The sequence below is a fragment of the Anomaloglossus baeobatrachus genome, chromosome 3, assembly GCF_048569485.1.
Source record: "Anomaloglossus baeobatrachus isolate aAnoBae1 chromosome 3, aAnoBae1.hap1, whole genome shotgun sequence".
Lineage (NCBI taxonomy): Eukaryota > Metazoa > Chordata > Amphibia > Anura > Aromobatidae > Anomaloglossus > Anomaloglossus baeobatrachus.
This window is the reverse complement of record NC_134355.1, coordinates 272,274,244-272,301,510: the sequence shown is the minus strand read 5'-3', so window position 1 is coordinate 272,301,510 and position 27,267 is coordinate 272,274,244. Positions and strand designations below refer to the sequence as shown.

Below are 27,267 nucleotides of genomic sequence, written 5' to 3'. Positions count from 1 at the left end.
TGGCTATGCAAGCACAAATAGCAGCTCTAGCAAAATCTAATGAATACTTGAAGGATAAAGCAGACGATTTGGAAAACAGATCGAGACGAAACAACCTACGTATAGTCGGGTTGCCAGAGTCTGTGTCGATTGGACAGTTGGATAATATATGCGAGTTGGAGCTACCGCAGGCCCTGGGCATAAAGGCGAAATTCAGAGTTGAAAGAGCCCACAGAGTGGGTCCACTGAGACATCAGGAGGCGAATAAGGGAGAGGGCCAAAACTCAAACAAGAATACCCCGATAAGAGCCAGGCAGGTGATTGTCAAGTACCTTGATTATAAGCATAAGGAGGAAATATTGAGGGCCTTTAGAGAACGAAAGCGTCCACTACAATATCAAGGCAACAGATTGCTAATTTTTGGGGATTATTCAGCGGAAGTATCCAGAAGGAGAAAAGAATTTACCAAAATTTGCTCATTTCTGTACAACAAAAAAGTAAAGTGCCAGCTATTATACCCTGCTACACTGAAAGTTAGAAACCCCAATGGCTCGTTTGTATACTACAAGGACTACAAAGAAGCAGAAAACATTCTCATGGCAGAGCTCAACAAGACTAGGTCAGAAAGGCAAGAAAAAGGAGCTAGTGGAGAAGGGAATAATAGAAGAGGATCCCCCACAAGCTCAGGAAGAGATGTGGGACGTCTTGGGGGACAAAAGCAAGTCGAGACCAGGGAGGAAAGGAGGCCAAGCCCGGGTGGACAGCATAATTCTCGCCTGGAACACAGGAACCAACCCTTGGAGAGAAACCATGATACCTGAACTGGAACTCGCTCATTGTTTTTCCTTTTTTTGCCTGGTTTTTTTTTTTTTTCTCTTCCCAAACAGGGAGAGGCGTTGAGGAGGATGCATTACGGAGAGAGGGTTGGGGAGGTGAGAGGAGGAGGGGGAAGGGAGAAAAGAGAGGAAAACATCCCAAAGTCTGGGTCCTCTTCCCCCCCCCTCTCTTTTTTTTTTTTTTTTTTTTTTTTTTTATTGTTCTTCTTCTTTCTTTCTCCATCTTCTCTCCCCTTGGTCTTTTTTTTCTTTTTCTCCTTTGTCCAGGAACATCATCCAAATTCAAATGAAGTGGGCCTGTTCTGGGCGGACTGATGGCTACCTGGAGTCAGAGATAAGTAGAACTGGAGAATCTTGCTGAGGTTTTGACATACTGTGCTAATTTTTGCATAATTTTCAAAGGCTTATTCAAGTTAGTCCGGGGATAGAACATATATTTTTTGGGGGGTGATTAGGGAGCTACATATTTTGGCTAGGAATAGGGGAGCTCACCAACGTGGCGGGAAGCGCCGTGGATTTCTCGGAAGGGAAAATATGTTTTACAGTTACATGCTTTTTGTTGTATTTGTTATATTTGCAAGGTGGGGAAAGGGAGTGTCGATTTTGTGGTACCAACTGTGATTCTAGTGTCGAACATCTCGTCTTCCTTGATGCAGGGGCCCATAGGGGAGGGAGTAGTAAAAGCAGAATACACAGGTTAACATGATACAGATAACTACGTGGAATGTTAAAGGGCTGAGATCACCTAACAAACGAGCAATGATATTGAGACATCTGAAAAGACTAAAGACAGACATTGCCTTATTACAGGAAACCCACTTGGGGGGGGGAGGACTTTTTCCGCATGAAGAAACATTGGGTGGGCACCGTTTACGGGGCAGCGGCACAAGGTAGAAAAGCGGGCACTATGATTCTAATAAATAAACAATTCAGTCATGAGGTAGTGGCACATGAGGCAGACGACCATGGAAGGTGGCAGCACTTAACAATCGTTAGTCCAGCGGGTAAACTCAGTATTTATAATGTCTATGGCCCAAATTCACAACAAATCACATTTCATGATGACATACAGGCCATCATATTAGCAGATGGGGAGGCTAACATTATAGTGGGAGGCGATTTTAACACCGTCCCAGACTCAGCTGAAGATAGGAGGAGGGGCGAGGAGGGGACAGCTAATGTGGGCAGGAGTTTAGACAATAGGGATGTAACATTAGAAGACGTAGGACTGAAAGACATCTGGAGACTAACTCACCCACATGACAGAGAGTATACACACTTCTCTCACCCTCATGATAGCTGGTCACGTATTGATCAGTTCTGGATCTCGCAAGACTTACTGAGTGGAACGCAAGATTGTGTGATAGAGAATATGGTGATCTCTGATCATAGTCCGGTGAGATTGGGCATTAGAGAGAAATTCAGGAGAGGTACAGATATCATATGGAGATTCCCATCGTTCCTTCTCAGGCAAGATAATTTCCATAAGGTGCTACAGGAGTGGTGGGGAGAATTCGCAGAGGACAATAAGGAACATAGAGAGTCCCCAGTGATATTTTGGGAAACGGCAAAAGCGGTCCTAAGGGGCCGTCTGGTGGGGTACGCAGCCATGATCAAACGGAAAACCAATGAGAATTATAATTTCCATAGTGAAGCAGTACGGGTAGCATATACAAATTATGTGACAAATAGATCTCCCATGACAAAAGGCAGATGGCTGGAGGCAAAAGAGGGATTTGACGAATGGGCCAAAAAAAAGGAACAACTATTCTGGTCGCACAAGGAGGTTGACTTACATAGGTTTGGCAACAAGGCGGGAAGGATGTTGGCCAATCTGGCAAGGGGCAGCAGAAAGATGACAGTGATCTCTAAACTGAAAACAAAGGGGGGAGAGGTGACTACGGATCCTAAGGACATTAATAAACTGTTGGGAGATTACTATAGAAAACTATATGGGTCAGGGAATAACGACATGACTGATGAGGCAGAGTGGCTAAGACAAGCCCAAATGCCTAGCTTGACGGAGGAAGATTTGAGTGCCTTATACGCAGATATCACAGTAGAGGAGGTGACGAGAACAATTGGGGAGCTTAACACCAACAAGGCACCGGGACCTGACGGTTTCAATAGTGAATTCTATAAGGCTCTGAAGGATCTGATCTCGCCGGATCTAACCTCAGTCTTTAATGCTTTCCTGGGAGGGGCGGAAATACCCAAAAATTCCAACATAGCATATATTAAATTACTCCCCAAGGGAACCAAGGACCTGGATGATCCCTCTAGTTATAGACCTATATCGCTCATAAATCAGGATTTAAAAATTATGTCCAAGATCATGGCTAATAGACTGGCCGAGATCTTACCTAGGATCATTACGAATCACCAGGTGGGGTTTATTAAGGGGAGAAATGCCGTTACCAATATCCGAAAGACAATTCTAGTGGTAGACGCGGTTAGACTGGGTCTCACTGAGGGAGGGGCTAGACCTGCCCTAGTTACACTTGACGCAGAAAAAGCGTTTGATAATGTAAATTGGGGGTGGTTAGACAGGGTAATGGAGGCCATAGGGATTGTAGGCAAGATGAGACTTTACATTAGAAACCTTTATGCCAACTCGGGAGCTAGGGTACACACTCCGGGCTTTCTATCAGACGTGTTCCCTTTGATGAAGGGAACAAGACAGGGCTGCCCATTATCTCCTCTTTTATTCAACCTGGCAATCGAGCCGTTGTCAAGAATGCTACAGGGACAAAATAGCTTTAAAGGAATCAAGATAAGGGGTTCAGAAGTAAAGACAGCGCTTTTTGCTGATGACATCATACTTTATATGGGGGACCCCGGTGCGGATTTGCCACAGACTCTTGCCTTGATTGAAAAATTTGGCTCATTCTCCGGTTTCAAACTGAACAAAAAAAAATGCGAGATCATGTTCCTAAAGGGGCATCATGGGACAATGGGGGGACAAATAAGGGATGGCTGTCTATGTGGAATTCCTATAGCACAATCTTCAATTAAATACCTGGGAGTGCATATAGGAAGATCGGTGGAAACAATCTATAACTTGAATTATGGACCGCTAATCAGGAAAATTATAGTTCAATTAAAGGGATGGAAAGGTCTGCCACTTCCATTACTGGCAAGATGCCACCTGATAAAAATGATGAGCTTTCCTAGGCTGCTGTATCCCTTCCAGACAATCCCGCTATTGCTAAAACTAAAGGATGTGAATAAGCTCAACTCCGCGTATACAGAATTTCTGTGGAGGGGAAGGAAACCCAGAATAAAGCTGCGTACGCTGATGAAGTCAGCAGAGGAGGGAGGTCTAAACTTTCCAGATGTCCAAGGGTATAATCTTGTATGTATCATGAGGCATGTAATTGATTGGGTGAGAGGAACGAGTAGGCACTCAGATCATGCGATGGAAACTAAATATGCGTCACCGTGGGATCTGACGTCCATTCTGCACTCCCCACTATCCAGGGTTGAAGGGCACATAAGGAACTCAATTATATTCCGAGACACCATGCTAACATGGAAGTCGGTAAGGAAAAAACTGGGGCTCTCATGGAAAGTGTCCAAGTACTTGAACCCCTGGGCATTCCCAAATTTTCCCCTGGGACGAGAAAACAAGCTATTTACTAGATGGAAAGAGAGGGGAGTCAGGAGAATGATAGATGTTATGAATGTGGAGGACAGGAGGTGGATGACAGGTCGGGAAGTGTTGGATAAATACAACCTTAATAGCTCACATGTCATCCAGTATGAACAATTGAAACATGGAATAATAGGAGACCTGGGTGTGGTTGGAAGAGAGCTGAACAGAAGTTCGATTGATGAGTTACTGGAATGTGATGTAACAAGTATAAATGTCTCTAAAATATATCGATCGCTAAGGGGGGTGCTTATCTCACGGGAGGATAGTCGGACTTTAAAAGCGTGGGGGAAACAATTGGGAAGGGAAGAAGTGGTGGATGATATACTGAGAGGATGGGTACAAGTGCGGAAACATATTACCAATGAGAGATGGAGAGACACTCAATTCAGAATTCTACATAGGGCCATTATAGGTTTCAACATACCAGGTAGGGATAGGTGGTGTCCTAAGTGTCAAAAAGAAAAAACGGATATGCTGCATGGGCTATGGGAATGTGAGACAATCGCTAGGTTCTGGAACCAAGTCAGACTATTTGCCCAGTCAACATGGGGAATTTTCAGCAAACTAGACTTAATGGTGTGGATTTTCCACTCCTTTGAGGGAGGAGTAGGAGGAGGACCGAGCACGCAGGAAAAGAGGAAATACGCAATAACGCATGACATAGCCATGATAGCTAAGCGTTGCATCTTAAAACACTGGATTCAAAGGGAGGGCCCATCCATAAAGGAGGTTGTGGGCGAATTACACAACCTTCTGAAGTGGGAAAAACTAGAAGCGGAGAGGGATAAAGATGGGTTGACAGCCAAGTTTTTTGTGAGATGGAGACATTTTATTGAAAGCCAATTCACACAGGGAGAAATAATTAACCTGATGGCACCTTTTGTTCACTCGGAGTGGTATATCCTGAGCGATATCCAGGACAGCCTGGGTAAACTGAGAATCACCTAGGAGGGGGCTCTGGCAAGAGGGGGAGACGAGACGGTTGGGAATACCAAGACACGCTAGCAAAATTGAAATCATTCAGGGACGACACAGAGATTTAACGAATTGTATTGCATATGTTATATTATATTTCATTACCTCTGTTTTGGTTTAATGTTACTGTATACTATCTTAAATCGAACAGCAACATGGAACTCCAAATTGGGGTATCACCCACCTCTATGTCACATTTTGTCAGACGAATGTTCTTTTTTTGCAATGATACTTGTCATGTTTTTACAAATTTGAAAAATCAATAAAAAACGTTTTGGAAAAAAAAAAATCATAATTCCACTTTGTAGAGGAATATTCATCTAAGCATATGCACTTTAGTGAGAGACATTAAGTTTGCTTTTATGGGAATCAGGACCAATTTAAATCAGTTATACAATTATGGTTACTATCATGTATTGCAGTGTGCCACCTGATCTGGTTTTCCGTATCATGTCTGTTTCCCTGATTTGCATATGATTCTATTTTTTTGATACTGTTACCTCAATAATCATTATTTTGTATAATAATAACATAGTATTTTTCTATATTGGATGCATTTTGAGTACATTATGGATTTTCCTTAAAAATAGAGCCAATCTGATTGACTATATATCAATCTGTTCAGCTATTCTTGCTTCTAATATGATACCAAAATATTGGATAACATTTTCAGGGCGACTTGTACAATTTTGTTGTTTTACAACAGCTTTCATTAAAGCTATTTATTTTGCAAAACATTTTTAGTGTGACCTTCACCCAAACATTAGGGTCCATCTGACACCAACCTTCATATTGGAACAAGAATCCTATATACATAAACAGATGGCGTCTCAACTTGTTCTTCACTATGGTAGCAACTAATGGTTGACATGCTTAAATACAATGAAATGTATTGTTCATCTCTTGTCATCAGTATGACATTAAAATACAAGCACAGAAGAAATCAGTTAGGTTGCTAAACAAGAGACCGATGCAACTACTGATAACTTTGGACAAAACTGCCTTCCTAAGTGCACCTCAGAAGAACAGTGTTAATGTATTATTTTTTTGTGGTTTCTTCACGTTTTGAAAAGGGCACCAGCTGACATATTTTACTACTTGTACTAAAAATATCTCTACATCTTTACCTGCCAGATCTTAGATCTAAACTATCTGCCCAAAACCAAGTAGATAAATGAAAATTTAGGGGAAAGTAGACCACTGAGAGCTGATCAAAGCTGCATTCTCAGTTATCTGGGTTTAGAGTTAAATTTTCTCCTTTTGTTGAAAATATAAAACTTGCAAAAATTTGCTTATACAAGCAAATTCATCCAGTTGTGCTTTCGATCGGCATAGTAGGAAATCCTTTTATAGTTCTTGCCTGGCACAGATATCTGCTAGGACTGCCAGTGACACATTTCCTTCTCATAATCGCTCTCAAGCCAACAAAACGTGACCACATTTATAGTATGAGAATACTTCTTAAAGCGGAAAAAAAGTCAAATGAAATGAAAATGATCGGTCACTGGCTTAAAGGAAATGTGTCACCAGGTTTGTGCTGTCTGTTTCAAGTTTGCGTAAAAATAATAATCTATATTACAGCGCTATATCACTTTTTTTCTGTAGTAGTTTTCATAAAAACACTTTTTTGTTACTTGCAGAATCAGATCAGTGATAAAAATAAAATAATGTATACACTGCAAATTTAAGTTAAGATGTCCCAAGAAAGAACATTTTATGCTGAAATATTGTGACTGGAGGGACAACCACAGAGGCATAGCTAGGTGTTCGACACGGGGGAAGGTGGGGGCGGAGGTGAAACTTCTGAATGGGCCCCTAACCAGGCTTACCCCTATGTTACAGTCTGCACCCCTCTATACCACACATTCTGCACCCCTTATCCCACACAGCCTGCACCCCACTGTCACAGCCTGCACCCCTCTGCCACACCCTGCACCCCCCTGTCACAGCCTGCACCCCCGTCACAGGCTACCCCCCCCGTCACAGGCTACACCCCCCGTCACAGGCTACACCCCCCCAGCACGCTCTGACCCCCCGTCACGCTCTGACCCCCCCGTCACGCTCTGACCCCCCCTGTCACGCTCTGACCCCCCCCCCAGTCACGCTCTGACCCCCCCAGTCACGCTCTGACCCCCCCGTCACGCTCTGACCCCCCCTGTCACGCTCTGACCCCCCCCTGTCACGCTCTGACCCCCCCCTGTCACGCTCTGACCCCCCCCGTCACGCTCTGACCCCCCCGTCACGCTCTGACCCCCCCTGTCACGCTCTGACTCCCCCTGTCACGCTCTGACTCCCCCCCATGTCCTCCTATTCCCTAATTACCTGTCATGTGCCCTCATCTTCTACAGCTTCTTCTTTATCTCCTGGCTTCTCCCACATGGGTCCCATGTGCTAGACATTATTGCAGGCCCTGACCTGCTCCACTTGCAGATATTTTCTTCCATCTGGGCAGGGAGCAGATTAGAGCTTCCCTGCCTCTGCAGCACACTCATGTATTAAACCCCCCTCCTTCCACACCCCCTTGAAAAAAAAATGTTGGATTTGCTACCTAGCCCAGCAAAGAGGGATGGAGTTAAAAAAAGAAAAACAAAAAAAAAAAACACAAGAAAACAAAACTGGTGTCCTAACATGGCCCTGGGTAGCAGTAGTTCCGCGTGGGCCCCTCTAGGTCCCCCAGTAGCTACGCTACTGGACAACTGTGTACATACTGCTACGCTACTGGATAACTGTGTACATACTTGGTAGTCTACTTCCATTTTCGTAAATCAGTAAAAAATATTGTTTTTGGTTTTTTTTTTAACAAATAATTCTACATGTGTACATACAGTATACGGTGCAGATTTGTAGAGTAAATTTGGAGAAAGATTATGCAGATCTCAAAACATAATTCTCTGTTTTTCGCTTAGAGCATAACATTGGCGTCATCATGTAGCAAGCAACAGTACTCAATGACACAAACAGTCAGAGCTGGCGTAAAGTGTGTACTTTATAAGAGTCTACAATAATAATCTTTAACATCTACCATAAACTATGCAATATTCCATTACATGTATCCATTGTCGGACTGGGGTGCCGGGGGCCGACCAGTAACACTGATTTGGGGTCTCACTGTTCAGCTATATGCAAACATTTCCTGAGTCCAATTCACAAATTTACTTATGGTTGAATTGTAAAGTGTTGCGGAATATGTTGGCGCTATAGAAATAATTTTTTTATTACGCTTCTATATAAACTGCGTTGTTTGTTAATGAATAATTAGATGTCTTCCTTTGAACATTTTGAATCAATCATATAGCACTACTCATGTAGCCGTGGTAGGGATCACACTCCAGCAGAGGGGCACACCAGGGAATTCACCTGTTCTCCTGTGTGCCAGTACGAGTCTGCATGTATCATAGTTATTGCTTCAAAGGGAACACATTATTTTAAAGCATCAGGATTTTATCTGGATAAAGCTATGTATTTTCTGGATCAGTTTTGGAAGGAAGTAATTTGTTCTCCTAAACACTATGTTTTGTAATATACAGAGAGAAGGGTACGTGCGCACGTGTGCTTTTTTCACGCTTTTACGCTGCGTTCTGCACCGCAGCGTAAAAGCATGCGTCCTGGGTCCCCAGCCCAATCTATGAAGATTGTGCAAATTTCATCTGCACGTTGCGTTTTAGAATGCAGCGTTTCGGCTGCTGAAATATTTTCCCAAAACTATGCATTCTAAAAAGCAACATGTCACTTCTTTTGTGCGTTACGGATGCTTTTCCCACTCTGTCTATGGCAGAGAAAGCATCCAGAACGCATCAATTCCGCATGCACAATGCTTTCAAAACGCAGATTTGGCTGCGTTTTGAAACGCACATGCAGTGACTTAAACGCTGCGGAATAGAACGCAGAGACGTGCGCACATACCCTAAGAGTATTTTATGAATATAGGTTTTTTTTTTAATATGTATTGAGCGCAGATTATATATTGATGTACTGAGTATTATTTATTGCAATGCATGATCACACAAAGTGCACATAAGAATAACATTATATTAATTAATTCAAGACATTTTACCAATTTTACGAAGTTCAAATGAAGAATCAAATTGATGCCCAGCTGCCAAAAGGAGCACTGCATAGCTAATTCCAGACTGAAGAGTTGGTTCAGACTCAAATGCTCTCCTGTACCTATAAAAGCAAACATATTGAGATAGACTTACAAACATCACCCAAAGTTTACAGAGTTACAGAATATGCTATCATTACATCCTTTTTTTATCTCCCTTATTAGGTTGAGTGTATGTTAGGAAATTACCCGATAGTCTTTACTTCCTGAAAAAATTGCAGCTTGCACTTTATCATAGCTTCTATCTTTATTGTCAACTAATAATCTCAACACGGACCAACAGCAGAACTTACGTTATATAGTTAAAGGGCAGAGAAGTATAATAAAAATTTGTCTAATTGTCCATTTCTTCCTCACCACCGCTTGCAACAGGACAGAATAGGGAACAACTTTCTGTATTACGGTCCCTAATCCTGCATATGGTGTCCCCAAAATAATGTATCAAACTTTTCCTTAAAAGGGGATGTCCACTAGTTTAACAACCCCTACTCATCCCCTTTGATCGCCCTCTTTAAATAATAAGCCTATACTTATCTCCGGTTCGGTAATGGTTCCAGCGATGTCTGAAGTTGCGTTACCGAGGCCCACATGACATTGTTAAACCATGCGAGCACCGCAACCAATCAGTGGCATCTATCTCCCCGCCTTTGGAAATTTGAGCAGGATGTGAGCATGGCGCTGAATTCCTGCTCAAATGTCTGAGTGCAGGGTGAAAGAAGCCAACGCAGATTGGCTGTGGGGCCGCGTGTCATGACAATGTCACGTGGGCCCAGAGAACACGACTTCATACATTGCTAGGATCACAGCCGCCTTGCAGGTGAGTGTAGGCGAATTTATTTTTCTGGGGCGAACAAGGGTAATGAGAAAGGGTTGACCAAGTAGTGGACAACTCCTTTAAAATAGATCTGTCACCAGGACAAAAGAAGTGTCCAGTTTTGGCTCTAATTTTTCTTCCTATGTATCCCCTAAGCATTCTGGTGCTTGTTTGTTTACAGCTACAGTACACTTCAAGACATATGGTCTTTTTATTTAGTGCCACTTTATGGTCTTTACCAAGTGGACATTGTTCACATGGTAATGATGTTAAGAAACCTAAAGACATGTTCCCAGGGAATACTGTGAACAATATCTTGCTGGTAGACTGAAAATTAGCATCAAATAAAAAGGCCCAAATCTCTGGAACTGTGTGGTGAATAACAAAACAAAAATACCCAGAATACTCGGGATAGCAGCGGGAATAAAATAAAAGCAAAACAGAAGCACTTTAGGCTTGGTGACAGGCCCTTTTTAAAACTACGGGCAACATCTTTTCTTTTATCAAATACAGTTCACACGAGTAATACTTCCAAATTTTGAGATGACATCGTGTTTTTCCTGGTGGCATAGCCTAACACACCCACAAAATATCAACAACTTTATAACAGGTTTTAAAGGAAAATTATTTATGTCATACTAGAATACTTTTGACGACCTTATTCCTTGAATTTATTTGGACTAACCGTGTTTCTCCAAAAAATAACACAGGTTGTTATATTAGTTTTAGCTTTGAAAGATGCGCTAGGGCTTCTTTTCAGGGGATGTCATATTTTGTATTGGCATCAGTAATTGGGTCACTTGTTAATGTAAAATGAATATTCACTCCTTTCCCCTAACCACCCTCTGCACCGTCAGTGATTAGAAAGTGTGTTAACTGCATATTAAATATTCACCTCCTCCCCCCGCCCATCCCTTTGTGTCCACATTAGTGATTCAGTCAGACTACTGAATTACTGTTCAAGGATCGAAATGCAATTCTTGGACTGGCCAGTGGCTCTTTTGACCCAAGCGTGTCAGCATGTATTTCTATGCAGCTGACACTCTCGGGTCAGAAGAACCGCCGGCTAGTCCAAGCATTTCAATGCGGTCCTCGGTCAGTAATATGACAGTCTGACTGAACCACTAATGCTGCACAGAAAGGTGGGCGGAGGAATGGGGTGAATATTCATTTGCAATTAACACATTCTAATCAGTGAAGCCAGCACAGAGGGGTGGGAGATTATGGGTGGGGTGGGGCAATTCATTTTTCTTTAATACACATTCCAAGCACTCACACCTGCACAGAGGAGTGTGGGGGATTATAGGCAGGTGAGAAGGGTTAATATTCATTTGGTATTAAACACACATTCCAAACATTGATGCCAGCATAGAAGGGTGGGCAGGGAAAGGGGTGAATATTAATTTTCCATTAAGTAGCCGGCATGTGACTATAACCATCCGGGGCTTACAGCAATACAACGGGGTAATGTACCCCAATAACCATTACATATCCTGAAAGGGCTGCCCAAGCTCTATTTCAGGATGCTATTATAGTATGGTATGCAGCTGGGGCTTAATTTTGGATGAGTATACTGATGCTCATATCTTGACTGCTTATTCAAGATACAATCATACCTGTGCTTTATAAAGGAGAAAATAATTCTCTTTGGAAGCAGTGCTTTATTCTAGTTATTATACCCAAATTGCACAAAGATAAGTGCAATGTAAGTATGGTACTAAACTGAAGCTGTGTTGGATCAGGAGCTAGAATTTCGCTGCAGTCATTCTGGCACCACTGCAATGTTTACAAGCTAAATAGAAAGGAACTTTTAAGCATGGCACATATTTATCTTTCACTGCTGCCATAGATAGCGGTGGTGGTCAATTTTCTATACAACAAACTATTAATAAGAGAAAAATGTAAATATCTCAAAAACGGCAGAACATTTTTTAATACACTGTAAATTGCAAAACGGTTTCTTTTTATAAGCAAAATATTATTATTTTATTTATATAGTGTCAGCATATTCTGCTATTGAAGGGAACATGTACAGATAACAAAGACATTAGAAAATAAAACATAGCTCAATAATTACTAGAGGAGTGAGGATCCTGCTCGCAAGCTTACAATCCCGAAGAAAATTGGGTGGAAGTGTGACACAAAAGCTAGAACATGTTTGTCATGTATGGTCCAGACAACATTATAATAAGTAAGGGTTTTAATTAGTGATGGGCGGACCCGAACTGTAAACGTCCGGATTCGCGCGGTTTAAAAAGTATCCAGTTGCCGGACCCAGGCCAGGAATTCTTAGGGAATTCCAGTAATGATCCGGGTCCGGCACTTGGGTAATACAAAAAATAAAAGGAAAAATAAAGAAAATAATAGTAAAGCGACGGTACGGTGTACTTATTGAGTCTCCAGCGCAGCTTTAACTGCTCCCACGGCCACCCATTCGGCTCATGCATATGCACTGCTTTCCCCGCCCATCGGTGTCAGTGACTGGTTGCAGTCAGATATGCCCCCACATTGAGTGACAACCTGTCTGATGCTTCCAATCTCAGACCTTGTTTGCGGGTCTATAGCGTACAGTAAAAATAAATTAAAAAAAAAATTGGCATAGGGTTCCCTCATATTATACCTGCAGAGAGAAAGCATACGTCTACAGGCTGTAGCCCCAGACGTGCCCTTATCTTGGCTATGTATCAAAATAAGAGAAACCGCATGTGGGTTTAAAAAAAAAAATTAAATAAATAATAAAAAAACACCATGTGTTCTCCCCCCAATTTTGATACCAAGCCATGATGAATCCCGGCAGCTGGGGGCTAGTATTCTCAAGTTGGGGAGACCCATGGTTATTGGGGGCTAAAAATAGCAGCCTGCAGCTACCCAGGGTGGCCACATCCATTAGATGCCACGATCCCAGCACTTTACTCTTTTTGATTGCCCTGGTGCAGTGGCAATTGGGTTAATAAAAATTTAATAACAGCCCACAGCTGTTTGTCAAAAATCACAGCGGTCATCAAGCCCATGGTTAGTAATGGAGCAGGGTCTATGAGACCCCCCATTACTAACCATGTAAGTTAAAAGAAAGAAAACACAAAACAGCGATTCTCTTTTCCCACTCTTGACACACCAAGAGCAATACCACAGATGCAGGATGTGGGGTACCTGAAACAACAGATACAGGAGGCCTGTGTTAGCATTTCTTCTGCGGCATTGCTCTTGGTGTGTCAAGAGTGAGAGAAGAGAATCGCGTTGACAATTCAACACAATGGGCAGCACTTTAAGCACATGCTTTAGTGGGTTACAGTCGTTGTTCTATGTCACAAACGTGTCAATAACTCGATAATGAATAAAGCTACGTTAAAAATAAGTACATCATTGTTTTTCTTGTGCGATTCTCTATATTCATATGTTCTCACATGACCCCCTTGCCATTGAAAAAAAATAAAGCTGAATTCAAAATAGCGGCTTTGCAGATGGCTGCCATGGGCGTCACCCGGCCTCAAATGTTTGGCCCCTCCCATGTACCAATATGCCACACATGGTAAGGTGATATCAGCAACCACTTAATTTTATCACGTGAGCCAGTTTCTTTGTAGCGTTTGTTTTTGGCACTGCACTTGGGGCCACTTTCAAAGTTTTCCCAATTTTTTGGACTGACTGACCTTCATTTCTTAAAGTAATGATGGCCACTCATTTTTCTTTACTTAGAATTTGTATTATGGCAAGAAAAAAGCAGCTAACAGTCTATTCAGTAGGACGATCAGCTGTGTATCCACCAGACTTCTGCACAACACAACTGATGGTCCTGACCCCATTTATAAGGCAAGAAATCTCAGTTATTAAACCTGACAGGGCACACCTGTGACGTGAAAACTATTTCCAGTGACTACCTCTTAAAGTTCATCAAGAGAATGCCAAGAGTGTGCAAAGCAGTAATCAAAGCAAAAGGTGGCTACTTCGAAGAACCTAGAATATAAGACATATTTTCAGTTGTTTCACACTTTTTTGTTAAGTATTTCTTTCCACATGTGTTAATTCATAGTTTTGATGCCTTCAATGTGATGTATGTATATAAAATGATAAAATTAGTAAGAGTAGGTTATTGTTGAAAAATTTCCAGAGATTTTTGTGCTAAGTTTGGCTGGTAATGTTTGGGCACTAATTTAATTACCCATATTATTTGGGCAAATTATGTGGTATTAGTTGGCTGAAATGTATTTATTTGCATATTGAGCACTGTATCTTGCTACTATTTGTGCTCTGAATTTTGATGTTATTTATTATTAGCCAATGAGATTTTTTTGTATATATTCAGGCACGGTATGTTATTGGAAATTGTTTCATTGTATATTGGTATTATTTGTTTTTCATTATTTGAGCACTATCTTTGCATTATTTGGACTGTATATTGGAATTATTTTAGCACTGTATCATGATCTGTTAAGGCCCCTTTACACACAAACTTTCTAGCGATCCCACCAGCGATCCCAACCTGGCCGGGATCGCTACAAAGTCTCTGGTGAGCTGTCAAACAGGCAAACCTGGCCAACGACGCAACAGCGATCCGGACCTGCAGAACGACCTAGCTAGTCATTGGGGACGTTGTAAAGCAGCTTTTTGAAAGGGAAGTCGCTAACGAAGTCGCTGTAAAGTCCCCTTTACACACTAAAACTTTGTTGCACAGCGGGAAACAAAACGACCAAAGAATGGTCCTGAACGATTTGTAGCGATCACAACGTCACAGCAGGGGCCAGGTCGCTGATGTGTTTCACACACTGCAATGTCGCTGGGGAGGTCGCTATAACGTCACAAAACCGGTGACGTTACAGCGATGTCGTTTGCGATGTTGCAGTGTGTAAAGCCACCTTTACTGTGCATTTATTGGTGTATTGTGTAATTGATGTACGTATTGTGTATTTGATGCCTGTATTGTGTATTTGATGTGTGCATTTGTGTGGATCAATGATATTGAAAGTCATGCTGTTTGAAATGTATTTTACCACAAGGGACACCCCGGGCGACCATGTTTCAACTGAGGTACTAAACTAAGCATACTGCCCTGTGCCAGTGTGTGCAGCAGGGTGTTGCGCAATGATGCGGTTTGAATTCACAACATACAACTCTGATTTAGTGTAGTTCCTTCATGGGAACCACATTACTGCATGGAAGTAAGGCCTGGCAATCTACTTCTGTATTATGCCAAGAAAACATGGAGAGTACAAAAGTTATTTGAAATAGTGCTAGAAGTCACCCCTAGTTTGGAAGGCACTCTACAATCTACTGGGGAAGAGCCGATGGTATGATAAAGTCTCATGATGTTCCAGGATCAAAGACGCAAGGATGTCTTAGTACTAATATCGCTTGGTCGAAAGGGAAGATGATCAAAAGCTGCAGAGATATCATAAAGTTTGGAATTTGGAATGTACGAACCATGAACCAAGGCAAACTCAACATTGTCAAAGCTGAAATGGGCAGAACAAGACTAGACTCACTAAGAATTAACTAAGATTGTCTCAATCCCAATATACCCAGTCAAATGAACATTGGGTACTATTCTGGCAATGATAACCAAAAGGAGAAACAGTATTGCTTTTACTCTCAACCGAAAATTGGCCGGCGCTGTCTTGAAGTAAAATGCAGTAAAGATATGTATGGTGTGAACACTGCACTATTAAGGGTGGTATTGAGGTGCTAGTGAGAGGACCAAGGTCCGGACTCTAAACTGTAAATTCAAAACACTGCACTCTCATCAGCATGAGGTAATAGCAAAAGAAAGTCAATAGATTCGTTTTTATCGTGCAAAATAAGTGTCTTTATTTATGAATAAAGTAGGTGGGAGGGACTAAGGGACGTTTCGGCCCAGACTGGGCCTTCTTCATACCAAGTCACACTGGGAAAGGGTAAAGAAAAAGAAATCACTATTTACATATATCACAGAAAACAAACCGAAAAAAACAGATCATATACATATATACATAATTACATGGAAAATCATGTCCTAGTTCTTGTAAACGGCACAGTAATAGCATCTCAGCAGTTAAAGTGACTCTCCAGTCCTCACAGCAAATGAAAAATGAAAAAAGGCAAGATCTGACAATGCATGAAAGATTTGCATACCTCCAATCATAGATGAAGTAATATCACAGAGGGAATTTTTTTCTCTCTCTCTCCTTTTTAGGGTTTTTTTTGATATGGAAATGGTGAGGAACTCCACCCAGGATAAACTGAATGTGGTAGTTGCAAAATGCAAGCCCTGCAGATAAAGGCATGATTATGAAAGGGTAGTATTTCTATAAGGGGAGTAACACTATGGGGGAGGGGATAACGGATTACCTTGCTCGTACTAGCAAATGAATAATTATTGGAATTTGTCCTTTTATATTGGGAGAGTTTAATGACTCGTGGTCCCTAAAGGATGAGAAAGTGTGCAGTCAGCAGGTAACACATGATATGTGACACCCCCACGTAGTGGATCCCCTGCATATCATTACCTTAGGTTTACAATAGGTGGATATGGTCACGTATAATGCACCTATGTCTACAAACATAGGGGGCTTATTTGCATCTGTAATTACGAGGGATAAGTCTTAGTAACGACATTACATGCAAAAGGAGAATACAGCGGTGCATAGAAATTCATGAAGTGACACATATTACCTGTAGGCTTTAGGATAAGAATGTAGCAGTGGGTAATGGAGTCCTCTGAAAAGCAGAAGGAGGAGTGAAGCGTTATCAGATTGGAGGTAGAAAGGATTAGGGACAGATAGAATGATCGCATACCTTTGCAGCCGTCTTCCCAGACTGTGGCTTAGAGCAATGAGTTAACAGGTTTGGGAGCTATTTAACTCCCAAACCCGGAAGTGCACGGACACGCCGGCGCCTGCGCAGTGGCGATCTGCGCTGCTATTAGTGTATTGATGGTACCGTTAAGCCTTGAATAGAGGCGCCCGCGCATGCGCGGTAGGATTAAACTTGTACATAGACGTGGGAGGATGTTTATCCTCAGCGCGTCGTTAGAGATCAATATTATATTTTCTATGTATGCCTGTGTATTACATTGCAGTTGTCTTTATGTCCCTATACCTCCAAATGTTCTATACATTACTGCCCTATACAGTGACTGGATAGATAAATTCCCCTCTGGTACCAACAGTCATTCACTACCAACAGACTGTCATATTTAGTGTCCGCCTCCTATCCCTACATTGATCTCTAACGACGCGCTGAGGATAAACATCCTCCCACGTCTATGTACAAGTTTAAAGGGAACCTGTCAGCAGAAATGTCCCCTAAAACCTAACAGATTCCCCCTCTGCAGCTCCTGGGCTGCATTCTATAAAGGTCCCTGTTATGATTGTGCCCACTTTCTGACCAAAAAAAAGTGTTTATAAAGTTGTACCTTTTTGGCTTTGGATTCGGTAAATCTGTCACGGGGGCGGGCTGCCTGATGGCCGTTATTCTGCCCCCTGTTTCTGTATGCCGCCCCCATCGCTGATTTCAATACTTCTGGATGCCGCCCACTGCTCCAGCCATCCCCGCGCATGCCCAGTGCCCATCTCTCGGGGATGAGCACCGTGCCCAGTGTCACCGCTGGTGACGTGCACGCAGGGTTAAGATTATGGGCGGTGCTGTGATGTTTATTCCTAAGCAACCGCCCATAATCGCGGGACCGCGCTTTCCCCCTCGGCCTGCTTCTTTCTGCGCAAGCGCGCTGCTGCTGACCTCACTTTGCCTCCTTCCCATCTTGCCCCGAGGCAGGAAATAGATGGGAAGAGCGCGGAGCAGTGACTACACCGAAAGCGCGGTCCCGCGATTATGGGCGGTTGCTTAGGAATAAACATCACAGCACCGCCCATAATCTTAACCCTGCGTGCACGTCACCAGCGGTGACGCTGGGCACAGTGCTCATCCCCGAGAGATGGGCACTGGGCATGCGCGGGGATGGCTGGAGCAGTGGGCGGCATCCAGAAGTATTGAAATCAGCGATGGGGGCGGCATACAGGACCAGGGGGCAGAATAACGGCCATCAGGCAGCCCGCCCCCGTGACGGATTTACAGAATCAGAAGCCAAAAAGGTACAACTTTATAAACACTTTTTTTCGGTCAGAAAGTGGGCACAATCATAACAGGGACCTTTATAGAATGCAGCCCAGGAGCTGCAGAGGGGGAATCTGTTAGGTTTTAGGGGACATTTCTGCTGACAGGTTCCCTTTAATCCTACCGCGCATGCGCGGGCGCCTCTATTCAAGGCTTAACGGTACCATCAATACACTAATAGCAGCGCAGATCGCCACTGCGCAGGCGCCGGCGTGTCCGTGCACTTCCGGGTTTGGGAGTTAAATAGCTCCCAAACCTGTTAACTCATTGCTCTAAGCCACAGTCTGGGAAGACGGCTGCAAAGGTATGCGATCATTCTATCTGTCCCTAATCCTTTCTACCTCCAATCTGATAACGCTTCACTCCTCCTTCTGCTTTTCAGAGGACTCCATTACCCACTGCTACATTCTTATCCTAAAGCCTACAGGTAATATGTGTCACTTCATGAATTTCTATGCACCGCTGTATTCTCCTTTTGCATGTAATGTCGTTACTAAGACTTATCCCTCGTAATTACAGATGCAAATAAGCCCCCTATGTTTGTAGACATAGGTGCATTATACGTGACCATATCCACCTATTGTAAACCTAAGGTAATGATATGCAGGGGATCCACTACGTGGGGGTGTCACATATCATGTGTTACCTGCTGACTGCACACTTTCTCATCCTTTAGGGACCACGAGTCATTAAACTCTCCCAATACAAAAGGACAAATTCCAATAATTATTCATTTGCTAGTACGAGCAAGGTAATCCGTTATCCCCTCCCCCATAGTGTTACTCCCCTTATAGAAATACTACCCTTTCATAATCATGCCTTTATCTGCAGGGCTTGCATTTTGCAACTACCACATTCAGTTTATCCTGGGTGGAGTTCCTCACCATTTCCATATCAAAAAAAACCCTAAAAAGGAGAGAGAGAGAAAAAAATTCCCTCTGTGATATTACTTCATCTATGATTGGAGGTATGCAAATCTTTCATGCATTGTCAGATCTTGCCTTTTTTCATTTTTCATTATTTGCTGTGAGGACTGGAGAGTCACTTTAACTGCTGAGATGCTATTACTGTGCCGTTTACAAGAACTAGGACATGATTTTCCATGTAATTATGTATATATGTATATGATCTGTTTTTTTCGGTTTGTTTTCTGTGATATATGTAAATAGTGATTTCTTTTTCTTTACCCTTTCCCAGTGTGACTTGGTATGAAGAAGGCCCAGTCTGGGCCGAAACGTCCCTTAGTCCCTCCCACCTACTTTATTCATAAATAAAGACACTTATTTTGCACGATAAAAACGAATCTGTTGACTTTCTTTTGCTATTACCTCATGCTGATGAGAGTGCAGTGTTTTGAATTTACAGTTGAAGTAAAATGCAGTCAGTGATGGAGTCATCGCATTATGACTACAAGAAGCACCAATCCATGTCACAGTTATACAAGTCTACTAACCAATTACAAATGCTGAGGAGGTGGATGTTGAACTATTCTACGATCATGTTCAAGAAAAAAAAATCGGCAAAGACGCCAAAACAAGACTAAAGGGGGCTTTACACGCTACGACATCACTAATGCTAAGTCGTTGGGGTCACGGAATTGGTGACGCACATCCGGCCTCATTAGCGATGCCGTTGCGTGTGACACCTATGAGCGATTTTGCATTGTCGCAAAAAACGTGCAAAATCGCTCATCGGTGACATGGGGGTCCATTCTCAAATATCGTTACTGCAGCAGTAACAAAGTTGTTCCTCGTTCCTGCGGCAGCACACATCGCTCCGTGTGACACCGCAGGAACGAGGAACCTCTCCTTACCTGCCTCCCGGCCGCTATGTAGAAGGAGGTGGGCGGGATGTTATGTCCCGCTCATCTCCGCCCCTCTGCTTCTATTGGGCGGCGGTTCAGTGACGCAGCTGTGAGGCTGAACGAACCGCCCCCTTAGAAAGAAGGCGGTTCGCCAATCACAGCGACGTTGCCGGGCAGGTAAGTATGTGTGACAGGTCTGGGTGATGTTGTGCAGCACGGTCAGCGATTTGCCCGTGTCGCACAACAGATGGGGGCGGGTACCCACGCTAGCGATATCGGTACCGATATCGCAGCATGTAAAGCGGCCTTTACTCATTATCATGGGAGACTTGAATGCCAAAGTGGGCCATGGCAAACATGGAACCGTTGTTGGAAACTTTGGACTTTGTGAACGAAATGTGGCTGGAGGAAAATGTAAACACTTCTGCATAACAAATCAACTATCCAACATTAATACCTTCCTCCAAATTCACAAATGAAAACTTTACAAATGGACATTGCCGAATGGGGCCTATATGAAATCAGATTGACAACACGTGCCTGCATGGAGGTCGATCATTACCGCGAAAACAAAGCCAGGAGCTGATTGTGGGACTGATCATCAACTTTTCACAGCAAAATTAGAGTCAAGTTGTACAAACTGACTAGATAACAGGTCATGTTCTGCACAACCGATTTATATCACTGAACAAGGATTAAAAGAAAACCTGAGGAATTATGGACACAAAGATTATTATTACTTAAGAAGCCAAAAAAACAATAAAGAAGAGGCAGAAAAGCCCCCACAGCCATGGTTAATAGAAGAGACCCTAAAGGACATCAAAGAATGACGAATGGCAAAAGCAAAAGGTAAGACACAGGACGCAGACATCATCAGTAAAAGACTAAAGAAAGCCATTTGAACAGACAAAGAACTTTTTTACCAGATATACACAGAGATAGAAAATGAGCATCTGAAAGGCAAGACCATACCAAAAGATCAAAGCAATACGTTGAAAGTTTCAACAGAGAGTGGGTATATTGAAAGATGAAAATGGAAACAAACTAACTGAGCAAGAACAGATCAAGTAAAGATGGAAACAATACACAAAGCACCTTTACAAGAATCACTCAGTGTGACAGGAAGAAACTAAGACTGAAAATGATAGTGAACCGAGCATTTTGAAAGACAAAGTCGTTGTTGCGATAAAGCGTTTGGATGTGACAATATTACAATAGAGCTAACAAAGTCTTCTGAAACAGCAGTTGATGTCAACACATGCCTGTGTCAACAGATATGGACTACTGGTAAATGGCCCAAGGACTGTACAAGATCAGTGTTTATTTCTATTCCAAAGAAGGGAGATGCTAGCAACTGTGGAAACTATGGGATTATTGCACTCATACCTCATGTCAGCAAAATAGTACTGAAAATCCTACAAAGACTGTTACGGCCTTATTTTGACAAGGAGGTGCCAGAGGAACAAGCAGGATTCAGAAAAGGTAGAGAAACAAGAGATGTAATTACTAACATGGATGATGGAAAAGACCAAAGAATATAACAAGGAGCTCTATATTTGCTTAAACGATTACAGCAAAGCCTTTGACTGTGTTGATCACTAGAAATTTAGGAATACCATAAAGGATATAGATGTACCAAACTATCTGATCACCCTCATTAGGAATCTTTACATCGACCAAGAAGCAACAAGTTTGAATGGAACATGTTGACACGGCATGGTTCAAAGTAGAGCAAGGTGTCAGACAAGGCTGCATCCTGTCACCATTTCTTTAAAATTTATATGCAGAAGCTATTGGCAGTAAGGCTGGACTTGCAGAAAAAGATGAAGAATCAAGATTGCTGGACAAATCATCAACAATCTTAAATATGATGAAGCAACATTTATAGCAACAAGCGTGAATAGAATGAAGGACTTATTATGCAGTGTTAAGAGGAAAAACTTCAACATGGGACTCCTAATCAATACAAAGAAAACAAAGATATTGACTACTGTTATGTACAACCGGGACACATTTGAGATGGATGTCAACAAACTGGACGTTTTAAAGAACTTCAACCTACTCGGATCAATAATCACTCAAGATGTAGTGATGAGACCAGAAGTCAATAGGAAAAAAGCGAAGGGCAAATCAACAATGAAGTCACTGAACAAGGTCTTCAAATCAAAGAATATTTCACTGGTGACAAAGACACTGTTGGTATATAGTCTGGTCTTTTCTGTGGCAACATATGGATATGAAACCTGGACGATAAAGGAACAAGATGGATGAAGATATAATATTATTTTTTTTATAATAATATTTATTTATATAGCACTGTTCATTCCACAGCGCTTTACATACAATAGCAACACTGTCCCCATTGGGGCTCACAATCTAAGGTCCCTATCAGTATGTTTTTGGAGAATCAACATTTTCGAAATGTGGTTATGGAGAAGGATGTTATCAATACCATAGATGGCAAGAAGAACAAAAATTAATTTTTGGAACAAATCAAGCCAGATGTGTGACTTGTAAGCAAGAATCACCAAGCTACTTTTTACACATCATACGAAAAGAGTGACACCGGAGAGGGACATCATGTTACGAAGAAAAGAATGAACAAGTCGAAGAAGAGGAAGAGAAGTAACCTGATTACTTTATACTATCAAGAAAAGGGTGGAGAAGACCATAGTGGACCTAGCTAGACCTATGCATGATTGATCTTCCTATAGAGAGTTCATCCATCAAGTGGCCATGGCTCGAGATCGAGCTGAAAGTCATTAAATTATACACTGAGTGCAGACTTATTAGGCAAGTTCTATTTTAGCGGATTTTTTTATTATTGATCAACAACAATGTTCTCAATCAACCTAAGAGACTCATAAATATCAAAGCTTAATATTTGTGGAAGTTGGAGTGTGGTTTTTTAGGTTTGGCTATCTTAGGAGGATATCTGTTTGTGCAGGTAAGTATTACAGTGCAGAATTATTAGGCAACTTAATAAAAAACAAATATATTCCCATCTCACTTGTTTATTTTCACAAGGTAAACCAATATAACTTCACATAATTTAGATATAAACATTTCTGACATGCAAAAACAAAACCCAAATAATTAGTGACAAATATAGCCACCTTTCTTTATGATGACACTCAGCAGCCTACCATCCATAGATTCTGTCAGTTGCTTGAACGGTTTATGATCAACATTGCATGCAGCAGCCACCACAGACTCCCAGACACTGTTCTGAGGTGTGTACTGTTTTCCCTCTCTGTAGATCTTACATTTTATGAGGGACCACAGGTTCTCTATGGGGTTCAGATCAGGTGAACAAGGGGACCATGTCATCATTTTTTCATCTTTTAGACCTTTACTGGCCAGCCATGCTGTGGAGTAGTTGGATGCATGTGATGGAGCATTGTCCTGCAGGAAAATCATGTTTTTCTTAAACGATACCGACTTCTTCCTGTACCACTGCTTGAAGAAGTTGTCTTCTTGAAACTGGCAGTGGCTCTGGGAGTTGAGCTTCACTCCAACTTCAACCTAAAAAGTTCATCTTTGATGATACCAGCCCATACCACTACCCCACCTCCACCTTGCTTGCGACTGAGTTGGAGTGGAGCTCTCTACTCTTTACTGATCAGCCTCTGGCCCATCCATCTGGCCCATCAAGAGTCACTCTCATTTCATCAGTCTATAAAACCTTTGAAAAATCATTCTTAAGATATTTCTTGGCCCAGTCTTGAGGTTTTATCTTAGGTTTCTTGTTCAAAGATGGTCGTTTTTCAGCCTTCCTTACCTTGGCAATGTCCCTGAGTATGGCACACTTTGTGCTTTTTGATACTCCAGTAACGTTACAGCTCTGAAATATGGCCAAACTGGTGGCAAATGGCATCTTGGCAGCTTCACGCTTGATTTTCCTCAATTCATGGGCAGTTATTTTGCGCCTTTTTTGCCCAACATGCCTCTTGCAACCCTGTTGGCTATTTGCCATGAAACGCTTGATTGTTCGGTGATCACGCTTCAAAAGTTTGTCAATTTCAAGACTGCTGCATCCCTCTGCAAGACATCTCACAATTTTGGACTTTTTAGAGCCTGTCAAATCTCTCTTCTGACCCATTTTGCCAAAGGGAAGGAAGTTGCCTAATAAGTATGCACCCCTTATATAGGGTGTTGATGTCATTACACCACACCCCTCCTCATTACAGAGATGCACATCACCTGATTTACTTAATTGATAGTTGGCTCTCAAGCCTATACACCTTGGAGTAGGACAACATGTCTAAAGATTATCATGTGATCAAAATACTCATTTGCCTAATAATTCTGCACACAGTGTAATAAAATAATATGAACATTTAAATTTGCAATAATAATGAACAACAATATGATGGGTAATTGGCTTGGGACACGATCAACCAATCACTGAAAGCCATGCCTATTTTTCTGAATTTCTATTCCTCCTTTTTGCTAGTGTAATAATTGAACAAATGAACAATGTATTACACAATTCTAGAAAAATGGAACAAGAATTTTTTTCCTACCAAACAATTTCATGCACAATAAATGAACATTTTTTGGACAGCACAAAGAATGAGCAGTTTTTGGACAGCATAAACAATGAGAATTTTTTTGGACATGGTGGCTCAACTCATTCATTTTGCACAATTATCATGAACGAAGTGTTTTTAAATATTAGAATCTGGCAAAATATAGGCAAGGGTAAATGCGTTTTAAGTGTTAACTACCATACAAGTAGTGTACTTGTTTGTGGATATTTCTCTTTGTTGTGAATCTTCTATGGGCATTTATACCCATGAATGCACAATACCTTTAAAGGGTTGTCCACTAATAGTACAACACCTTCTGATTCCACATGTTTCTCCAAGATAAAAAAGCCGCATCCGATGCAGTTTCAGTAGTGCTGAGGTTCACATGACATTGAGACATCCAATCAGTGCCAACTTTTGTCTTGCCACCTTCGGACAAGAGAAGCCGGTGCTGATTGGATGCAGCGCTCACGTGAAGTCACAATGTCATGTGAGACCTGGCACCGCGATCCCCAGCATGCTGGAATCACAATGGTCAGTATAGGCTTTTTTATTTTACTTGGAGGAAATGTGGAATCAGAAGGGGTTGTCCTGGTAGTGGACAACCCCTTTAACTAACATGACCATTACTTTATTCTTTAGTGTTACAGCATCTCCTTTAATTTTTGTTTGGTCTTCAAATTTGTTTTCAAGAGGAGAATGGGCCAAGACATACCTCAAGGCTTTGTAAGAGTTATTTAACGCTAGGTTTACATTTCCAGTAGTTAGAGGGTTTTTTTTTATAACGAACGGAAATAATATTATCTTGTACTAGATCCAGTCATTTGAATGGGAACAGAATTGTCCTAAAAGGTCTATACTTTGACTGCAATCCACTAAAATCCGTTTGTTAGCTGGATTAAAAAACGTAGTCTGCACAGCATTTTTTGTCCAGCCAGAAAAACTATTACAGTAGATGTGATTTGTTTACATTAATGACACTGGAAAATGGAGCATAATGGATGGTCATTTTTAGGTCATCCACTGATGAATTAGTTTTTTAAATACTGCATATGCCAAAAGACTAGCAGTGTTCAGAGGCACCTCTAGTAAAAACGGATCAGTTAGAAATGGAACAAATAAGGTGCAAAATGTAAACCAGAGTTTGCATCCATTTATGACAGACCCAGTTTTTTTAAAAATACAATTGAATGAAAAGTGATGAATTGAGCCTAAGATTGTGTGCCCACGATCAGGGTTCACAGTGTTTTGGACGCAGCATGTTTTCACTGCGTAAAAAAACGCTGCACTGTACAGTACAAGTAGAGTGGATGGGATTTGTAGAAATCCCATGCCAATGGTGCTTGTTTTTCCCCTCAGTGTAAACGGACCTGCAGCACGGCTTCCTGAGCCACAGCATGTCAATTTATTGCTGTGGCTCAGGAGAACAGAGAGAAAGACCGCAGCGGCCCGAACTCTGATCGTGGGCACGGGCAGCTACAGTTTCCTGAGAACAACAGCCACTGCCCCCAGGAGATGAAGCAGCATGTCCCGATCGTGGGCACGTAGCCATAGAAATAGCAAGATTAACAAGATGCTTCATCAGATAACTGACCACTACTCTTACTCCACCTAAACCCAATTAAAAAAAGAATACATTTAAAGCTTGGTGTTTAGCGAGTTTTAATAGTGAAATTAAGTTTCATATTTTATTTCAAGCCATGTTTCATGATCAGTCATTTCCTCTACTTTATATTTCATCAGTGACTAACCACCCACATTCTTAATAGTCCATACGTAAGGTTTATAGGACATACAAAATAACTGTAGATAGACACAAGTGGAGTACATTTTCCAGGTTAATTTCTCTGTATATTGGACTGTATCTTTACAGAAGAAGCTTGGAGATAAGAATAGCCATTAAAACTAGCTCCTGCCTCTGGACAGATAATGTTCTTCACTGACAAGAGATGTGAAACCAATAGATCTCAGTTTGCCAAAGTAAATATGAGAATGAAAAAAGGAAGTGGTTAACATGACAGCTGTGCCCTGTAGACGATAGAAGCATAAGAATAAAAAGAATACACAATGAACTGAAAATGTGGGAAAGAAAGCAATTTGTTTTAACTGCTATGTTTTCCAATCATAATAGTAATACAATGAAGCCAAGAACCCCAGAAATTATCTGTATAGGCAATTGCTTTTGCTAGTACAGAAAAATTCCTTTAATTTGACAAATGTTTAATTGTACAAAAGTATAAAGTTCACTTTAAGGATACGCTGACACTAGAGTATTCGTCTCATGCGAGAGAATTGGATGGATTTTGCAGATGACACTCGGCTCAAATATTGAATAACACTCGTCCGAGTTATATGCTAGATTATATGCTAGTGTGAGTATACCCTAAAGAGTTGCGTACTGCAGATGTGTTTTGTGTCAAAGGAAAATCCAAAGAATAAGTGATACATGTCTGATCGCTGGGTGGCTCACTACTGGGACCCC

The 27,267-nt window shown here is 41.8% G+C and overlaps 1 protein-coding gene across 1 annotated transcript in view; it reads right to left on the bottom strand.

The window, feature by feature from the left end:
* The window catches only part of MAP3K5 (mitogen-activated protein kinase kinase kinase 5), a 245,508-nt gene that overhangs the window by 79,162 nt on the left and 139,079 nt on the right, over positions 1-27,267 (bottom strand). Inside the window, exon 8 of the mRNA XM_075339839.1 lies at positions 9,500-9,612. Coding sequence (XP_075195954.1) covers positions 9,500-9,612 — 113 coding nt within the window. The remainder of the gene's footprint in view (positions 1-9,499; positions 9,613-27,267) is intronic.